The sequence below is a fragment of the Sinocyclocheilus rhinocerous genome, unplaced genomic scaffold (assembly GCF_001515625.1).
Source record: "Sinocyclocheilus rhinocerous isolate Xijiao unplaced genomic scaffold, SAMN03320098_v1.1 scaffold28, whole genome shotgun sequence".
Lineage (NCBI taxonomy): Eukaryota > Metazoa > Chordata > Actinopteri > Cypriniformes > Cyprinidae > Sinocyclocheilus > Sinocyclocheilus rhinocerous.
The window spans coordinates 2672390-2681329 of NW_015652416.1; the positions used below are offsets into that span (position 1 = coordinate 2672390).

The 8940-nt window shown below is 36.2% G+C and overlaps 1 protein-coding gene across 3 annotated transcripts in view; it reads right to left on the minus strand.

Moving 5' to 3' along the window:
• LOC107715026 (MICOS complex subunit mic25a-like) overlaps window positions 1–8940 on the minus strand; it is an 82649-nt gene that overhangs the window by 54196 nt on the left and 19513 nt on the right. Inside the window, exons 6-7 of one of the 3 annotated variants that reach the window (XM_016521061.1) lie at window positions 4965–4988; window positions 3032–3115 (exon numbers count right to left, since the gene is read on the minus strand). The exons of 1 other annotated variant lie outside the window; for it this stretch is intronic. In XM_016521061.1, the coding sequence (XP_016376547.1) occupies window positions 3032–3115; window positions 4965–4988 (108 nt within the window). The remainder of the gene's footprint in view (window positions 1–3031; window positions 3116–4964; window positions 4989–8940) is intronic. One more of the 3 variants, XM_016521062.1, reaches the window with a different exon arrangement.

The following is an 8940-nucleotide window of genomic DNA, read 5'->3' on the forward strand; positions in this document are numbered from 1 at the left end:
ACAATATTGGCCAAAATAATCGTGATTATGATTTTTGCCATAATCGAGCAGCCCTAATATTCAATGTAAACTAAACTCCTTGACTGAGAATATTATTTAGAACATATTAATCAAAATATAAAGTTTTATAACAACGTATATATTATATATATATATATATATATATATACTTTTTTTAATAAATCTGCAAAAATGTCAACAATTCTGTGTTTTTCTGTCAATATGGGGTGCTGTGTGTACATTAATGAGGAAAAAAAATTAACTTAAATGATTTTAGCAAATGGCTGCAATATAACAAAGAGTGAAAAATTTAAGGGGGTCTGAATACTTTCCGTACCCACTGTATATATATATATCATTTTCCATGTAAATGTCATCTTGTATTCCTTCATTAAGGAAAATCACATTATATGATACATTTTCACTGAACCCAAAAAGTTTTTTAATGGATTACTAATTTTTTTCACTGCTCCGTGGGAAGTATGCATCAAACCCTGCTCAACCATTGTACACAATCAAATTTGTTTAATATATCCAACCAAACTCATCTAATATTACTGGAAACTGGGAAATAAAATGACTCAACCACAGTACCCAAATTCATTTGGTGTTACTATGCAACCAGGTTACAATATTTCTTTGACAGTCATTCTTTAAATATTGCTGTACATTCTGGACTAAGTTGAATCAATGCAATATTGCTTTATTAGAAATTCTTCCCAGAATACAGAGCAGTATTTAAAGAATCTCTGATAAAGGAAAACTGTAACCTAAATGTCCTTGCACAATGAGTCAGAAATTTCCATATGCGTTTTTTCATATTTGTCATCCTAAAAATTTGTCATGCACAGAAACCTTGCACAAGGAGTCCAATGTGTATTAAATAATCCGTCGAAAAAAAAAAAAAAAGAACGCAAAATAATACAAAATGGAGTCTTCAAGCAGCGAGGATGATTTTGTTGTCCTCTCTCTTCTTAAAAAAAAAAAGAAAGAGGAAATATTGGGTTCATCCAATCATGAAAGGAAGGAGAGTTCCACCTCCAAATAAAGGAGCCGCAGGAGCGATTCAAAATTTACTTCAGGATGTTAGTGGCTCAGTTTGATGCTTTGCTAGCGATACTAGAGCCACATATTAAAAAAGACCACCAATTTCTGTGAACTCAGAGTGCAAGGACATATACAGTGCTTTGGGCTGCGAGACGAAGTGGATTAACTTGTCAGACAGCATTCTGGATTTTGGCGTTCGCTTATACGGTCTCTCTGAATTGTCAAAATGCTTGCTACGGATGCGAAAAAATTGCAGAAAATTTAACCCATTCCGAATTTTTTTTATGACGGACAAAAGTTTCTGAGTCAGTGTATAAATGTGATTGACAATGCGAGGTCGTATTTATTTTTTTAACGAGTGAAAATTTTGGATGAGAATTTCAGACTGTGTGCAAGGACCTTAATTGTTTAGTAATGTTAAATGAATTTTGTCAACTTCAGTGGTCAATTTGGTCAATTTATTTCCCAGAATACACAGGCAATATTTGGAATACTGGAGTCAACTAAATTCACTTAACATTACTACACAAACTACGTCACAATGTTTCATAATCAAATTTTCCTCATATATTGTTTTGCATTCTGAAAAATACACTTAACCACTGTAAATATGCAAATAAAGTTAAACATTTCTTTGGCAGCAGTTCTTCAAATATTGCATTCTGGGTAATAAAGTGACTCAACAACCATAGACTGTCAAATTTGTTTAAAAGATTCAACAAAACTCATCTGACGTTACTAAGCAACCAGGTTACAATGTTGTTTGTTCAGAGATTCTTCAAATATTGCTTTGCATTCTGGGAAATAAGGTGACTCCACCAAGTTAACAAAATTCATTTGACATTATTACACTCCTAAGTTCTAATGTTTCTTTGTCGGTGGTTGTTCGAATTCTGCTTTGCATTCTGGGAAGTAAAGTAACTCAACCACCCGAAAACTGCCTTTTTAATGGACACCCACTTCCATACAACACGGCCACTGTTACACGCTGGGCCGCTTTCCTACGGCATGTTGGGAAAGAGGGGAAAAGAAACAAATCTCACTTTTTTGCCTGCTGCATGCAGTTGATAAGACCTCAGAGAGAGTGAGCGTAGGAAAAAAAAAATGGTAGAGGGAGGGCAAAAGAGAAAACGAAGGAGAAGGGGGACTGAGGAAAATCACAAATCTTGGAGAGCGACTCGGACTTCATTTGCCAATAGCTGAATGGTTTTGAGGCTTTGGCTAAAGCACTTTCTGCACCATTGCCCCTCGCCACGCCGAGCAAGCCCTTTCCATTCAACGTAACTTTATTCATTTTTTTTTACACCAATGGGGGTCAATCAAAGTGTAAACCCAGCGGATAAAGGCAGTCGGCGTTGCTGCCCATCCAAATGGAGCCAATGCACTTCAGATTCCCACTTCAGTGCTGTATGAACCATTATGATCGCTGTCCAGTCATTTACAAAAGATAGATGGCTGAAGGTAGGGCAGTGGAAAATGGCCCGTTTGGGCATTATCTCTCTCTGAAAGTGACTGAACTCAGCAGTAGAGGATAACTGGTGCTTTCATCCTTAAATATTATGGTGTAACGAGAGTTGTGTACAAACAGAGGCGTCTCGTCTTTAACAACTATAGCCTTGCGTGAAGCGGAAAAACTGACATCAGCGTGGAAACAAGTTCTTAACCACCCACTGATCTCGAGGCTGCCTTCTGCTTATGCATACCTTTCCTTGATGTTCTGCGTCATAACTTTTATTTCTCGAAAATGTCAGGGATCAGCTGTGAAAATTATATGGGAAGAGAGAACTTAAAAGACAGACATTTCAAAGCTTTTCCGAGAAATGCCACAGATGCCATACTATGGTATTTGAGCATTTACCCACTAAAAGCATTAGTATCTGTGAGCTATTTCAACCTATCAGCATTCAGCATGTTTAAAAAAATGTCATGAAATTGGAAAAAAGATCAGAGATAAATTGGGTTAAACTGACAGGAAGACACCAACGTTCTTCTCTAGTTGTGTGATCTGTTCCTTGTAGAAAGCCTCTAGTGCCTTCAGCTCTGCCTCCTTCTTATCCAGCTGTTTCCCCTGGAATGAAGTAATGAAGAGTTTTGTATCATTCAATTGATCATCTTTCTCACACAATTCTAGAGCAGTTGCAAAATTTCTTTTTGTAAATAAATAAATAAATTTAAAAAGTAAATGAATTAAAATAAATAAATAAACAATTTAGTAAAAAAAAAAAACTATGAAGAAGTAATGTGCTTTATACTTCTAGCAAATAAAAACTGCTAAAAATAAAAATTATTTTTGTTCAATGGGTGGTCATTCAATTGTTCTTGAATATTGACCAATTCCAAAAATTAAGAGGCTTATTGCAAATTTGTTTTGTAAAGAAAAAAAAAAAGAATCTAAAAAATAAATTAAAAATTTTGACATTTTAATATTTCTAGCAAAATAAATAAATTAAAAAAAGACATAAAAAGAAACACCAGTAAAAAAAAAAAAAAAAAATCCTTTTGGTGAAGCCAGTGAAAATGTTGTCAGAGAATATAAAAATCTGAACTACTGGCCTGACTCAACCATCAAGAAATAAATACCGTTAGAGCCCAGAAAACAATGATAAACTTCTTTCTTAAAAATACATGTGTGGCAAAACAGAAAACGACACACTGCCCAGACTCGAGCCCTGTGATCTAGTTGGTGATATTAAATTCAAAAACATTTTTATACCATAAGGCTTATAAGCTTAGGTCATAGAATGTCCAACTGTCGTTTTTGGAATTTCACTATTTGTTGGCATTTCCAAAAGATTCATCAAGGTTTTCAGATTTTTGGGCAGCGAATTAGCAAATGCTTTCAGCAGCATATGTCCCTACTGGTCCAAAACTGTTGACCATACTCAAGAGAGGCCGGACGCAGGATGTTGCACAGCACAGCTTCGCTCAAACAGCATGGACCAAAAGCTCTTAAAACCGATCTGCCGACTCTGCCAGAGACTTTAGGAAAAGGACAGCTGGTGTAAGATTTTCAGCCCTCGATTAAAGTATTGAGGAGGATTTACAACACGGAGGGATTCCAAAAATAAACAGAGAAAGTGAGGACGCAAGATAACGACGTACACAAGTTTGTAGGTGATTTCGTCCATGCATGTGACACTCAAACAGGTGTGCAATAACTGAACGCGATCGGCTCATTTGGCACCAATTCTGCATGCACAAAGCTGGGGGGATTGACTGTCTGAGATGATATGGACTATCTGTGAGCATGCAAAGATCTGTGCCATTGAAAAGCAATAGCGATGATTACTTTACACAACATTGAGGGATATAAAAGCACAAGCAAACATACAAAAATGAGTTCAAAGCTGCAAAAAGACCAAGTATTCAAACAATATTCGACAAGGGAACGCAGAAAGCGACATGCTCGCACACATGCACGCAAACCCCCCTGTAATTAGCTTCCCTCATTCCGCAACTATGTATGAGGCACAGATACATTAAGCCCAGCGGGGTACGGCATTCACACAGTCGTGCTTTCTCGCATAGACGCACGTGCACGAACGCTGTGGAGGAGAGACGCCCCATGGCGCTGACCGGGAAAGAGGCGCATGTAGTGTAGCAGCCAGACAACAGTGCACAACAAAGCACAACCCCAAATTACGGGCATACATAATCACCCCCTTCCCTCTGCCTCCTGTCTCGAGCGAGCAGTAAATCACCTCCATCAGCACGAGCATCATATGCAATTTTCTAGCTGGGTAGCTCCGAAAGCGCCACGGCGGCCGACACAGTTTGCATGCTCACAATCGGGGCTTAATGTATGAAAACCAAAACACCATGTTTAAACGAGGAGGGAACAAGACGCGGAGAGATAGGAAGGAAGAATGAGTGAATGAGAGAAATTTAACAATGACTGTGGAATAGGCCATGCTTACCCAGGCATCCAGTTCGGAGGCAGGCTTGAGAAAGAGAGAATGAGAGAGAAGTAAGAAGGAAAACATCACTTAACACTTAGCTACAGAAAAAATTAGGCCGGAAATGGTTCCTCAACATTATTAAGACATGTTTGAAACAATTTACATCCATATTTGAATTGTTAGGTTTAAAGAAGACATGAAACCACATTTGTGGGGCATTTAAATTACAAATTTTCACAAAAAAACCTTTGTATTCGAAAGAGCTAATTTAGGGAAAACCAAATTTTCAATGGGAAATACTATGGTGCAGGACTATTGCACCATATTGAGACTTGATGGGAGAGCAACGTGTTTGCCTATGAAAGTAATTACACTAAAATACACTAAAAATACACTGCTAAAATGAAACTTTTTTTGGTGTGGCCAGTCAAAATGTTGGCAGGCAAATTTGCATTATTATTGCTTAGAACTAAGGTTAGGGGTCTAAAACTAATGATGCACCAAAATGTGTTTTTTTTTTTTTTACAGAAATACCAAAATTAAAATTTTAAATTTAGCTGAAAACTACTTAAACATCACCATTTCGGTTCATAATTTTAGCCCTTCAAAACTGTTTCGTCCAAAACCGAAAACTCATTTCCGGCTAAAACCGAGAATTAATTTTGCCCAAATACTACTTTTATAGGTGATGAATTTCATCTGGTTACATCACCAAAAAAGAAAAGACATTTTGAGGAAATGAAAACACTTTTAGAACAACACGCACTGATGAATCATGCACAATATGCCCAAGGACATTAATTTAAAAAGTAAATGGGGTCGGTTTTGATTTAATGTTGACTTTAAGCAATGTTTTTTGTAGAAATTTTTGTTAAAATAGGACAGAATCTTCTCTGACAACTTCAACAAACTGTCTACATCTTACGTCTGCTTTTTGTGCTTGACCAGTTAAATGTCAAACATGAAAAGGAGACTGTAAAAGGCCAAGCACAATTCTCCAAGGGATCCTAATTGCAACTGTAAATTGGGTGCTAACAAATGTATTACGTGGTATGGAATTCACTCCTCATTATAGGAGCAGCAGCAGAGCGTTTCACACGTATTTAATGAACATGGAGGAGAGGGTAATCTGGTCTGCTTGCTGAAGCCAAGTGCTCAACACTGCCAGGGCTCGCATGGATCTACAGCGATAAGCAAAAGGAAAGGCTGAGTTAAAACCAAGAGCTGAGCATCAGAGGAGACCTACAATTAAGGTTCATTTTGCACATGTTGTTAACAGAACTCAGCTCAAAATTAATTAATCATTCATTTTCTGTTTTACTTCTTTGTTGCATTCATGAAAATCAGCGTTGTTAACTAAAATTAAGACTAATAAAAAACTAAAAGCTAAAATAACAACAAATATTAAAATAAGACTGACTTAAAATTTAAGTTAAAGTTTAAGTACTACAATTGCTAACTAAAGCTGAAATAAAAATTAAAGCTAAACAGAAATATAAAAAAAAACTAACAAAATGACAGAAGGACATAAAATGACAATTCTAAACTGAAATTAAAATGAAAAAAAAAAGTAAAAATAAAAGGGAACTCATAATATGAATAATTTCTACAGTACTACATAAATAACACTAAATGAGCATGCTGACAGAGCTGAGGTGGTGTTTTCTGAGCTCATGTGAGATCACACAGAACAGAGCATCATTCATCAGACTGTATATTTAAAAAAATGAAAAGCAAAAGCAAATGAAAAAAAACGCTGAATTTAAAATAAAAACTGACAATATATTTAAAAAACAATAAAAGTCTTATTAAATACTATAATGGTAAATAAATAATATTGAAATAACCACTGATGACAATTAATTGCACATTCATTGAGCCAATCACATCATCACCTATATTCTATCTATATTCAAACTAATCTAAGGTTGATGTATTTAAGGTCAAGGTGACTTGCTGTTTGAATACTATTTTACACAGAGGTCTAAAATGCGCATTTACTGAACAGGATAACAGTGATATGATAAAAGACACCCATGTTTAATAAATAATGAAATGTATTCATAACAATAAACACTTTTTCTGTCAATTTATATAGTTTGTCAGCCTACATGTTGGCTATTAATATAAACTGACACATTAATATAGATTTCAATTGATTTATGGTCACAGGCGTGAAGGCTATTTTGAAATATGAAATACAAAGGTAGCTTGAAATAAGCTACTTTTGAATGCTGCTCATCCAGTAAGATGCTAGTGCCGGACATTAACATTTTTTTTTTTTTTTATCATTTATAGGCATCTATTTATAAAATGCCATGTACAAACCTACAAAGGTTGTTACCATGATGCCAACAGACTGCACAGACTGCAGACTAAAATAGCCTCTCGAGGAACTTAAAGTGACTCTATGACAACTCTTAGCTGAAGAATCAAGAGTTTGCTCCCTGCTGGTCTGATGACGGCAAACTCATCACTCCGTCTCAAAGAACTCTCAAAGCCTGTTGAGAGCCACACACACACACACACAGCTCCTGACTACACACACGTCTTGTCATTTCTTTATTTATCCTCTTTAAATTCTCTGTGGTGACGAAGCCAATCTGATGGGTGTGCTGCACTCATGTAACGCTCTGTTTGGGACCTGGAGCAGGCTGATAATACTCAGGCAAGCATGAATTACACTGATAAGTCTAGAAATGAGCCCTGCTCGGAGTTGGTTTACCGTAAACAATGGTGCATGCGTGTGCGTTAGGCTGTAACTCAGCATCCAGGCCAGGATAGATGCAAAGTGACAGGCCGTACACTCAAGAAGAAGTGAGGAGACTGGAGGAATGATGAACTGAAGGCTGCTGAAGACATTACGTCAGCTATGTGTTATCACAGTTCTCCATCACACCTAAAGTTTCAGCATGTAGTTCGAACGGAGTTGCTCTACAGCTTCAAATAACATAACAAAAAAACATCTTTGAGTAAATCATAATAATATTGCTTACAAAATTAATCTGTGGAACACAAAATGTGATATTTTGAACAATAACTTTTTTTGTCCAAACAGTGAAAGTTGTTTAGACCCCAATGACTTTGTGAGTTTCAGAGAAGAAGAATACATATATAAGCTTTTTGAAAGCAGTTGTTTGAAAGCAACTTAAACCAAAAATAAAATAAATAAATATCAATATATATTAGATTGTTTGAGTGTTACTTTAGTATCACTAAGATACTATGATGGCTTTTATTAATATTTTGAATTAAAAACATTTTGTAAGTGTTTAAATCTGTTTTCATTTTAATTTAAAAAGTGTAGTCATTTTGTTGAATTTTCGGTTGGCGCCAGTAGCCTCGTGGGCAGCGCGCCGACATACAGGTGCATCTTAAAAAATTTGAATATCGTGAAAAAAATATATATTTTTTTGTAACATTTCAAAAAGTGAAACTTTCATATATTCTAGATTCATTACATGTAAAGTAAAACAAGCTTTTTTGTTTTAATTTTGATGATGAGCTTACAGCTCATGAAAGTCAAAAACCCAGTATCTCAAAATATTAGAATATTTACATTTGAGTGTCATTAAATGACTATCCCTACAGTATAAATTCCAGGTATCTCTTGTTTTTTGAAACCACAATAATGGGGAAGACTGCTGACTTAGCAATGGTCCAGAAGATGACCATTTATACCCTCCACAAAGAGGGTATGTCACAGAAGGTCATTACTGAAAGGGCTGGCTGTTCACAGAGTGCTGTATCAAAGCATATTAAATGCAAAGTTGACTGGAAGGAAGAAATTGGGTAGGAAAAGGTGCACAAGCAACCGGGATGACCGCAAGCTTGAGAATACTGTCAAGCAAAGCCGATTCAAACACTTACATCAAGAGTCACCACGCTCAGACGTCTTCAGGAAAAGGGCTACGAAGCCACTTCTGAAACAGAAACAACGTCAGAAGCATCTTACCTGGGCTAAGGAGAAAAAGAACTGGACTGTTGCTCAGTG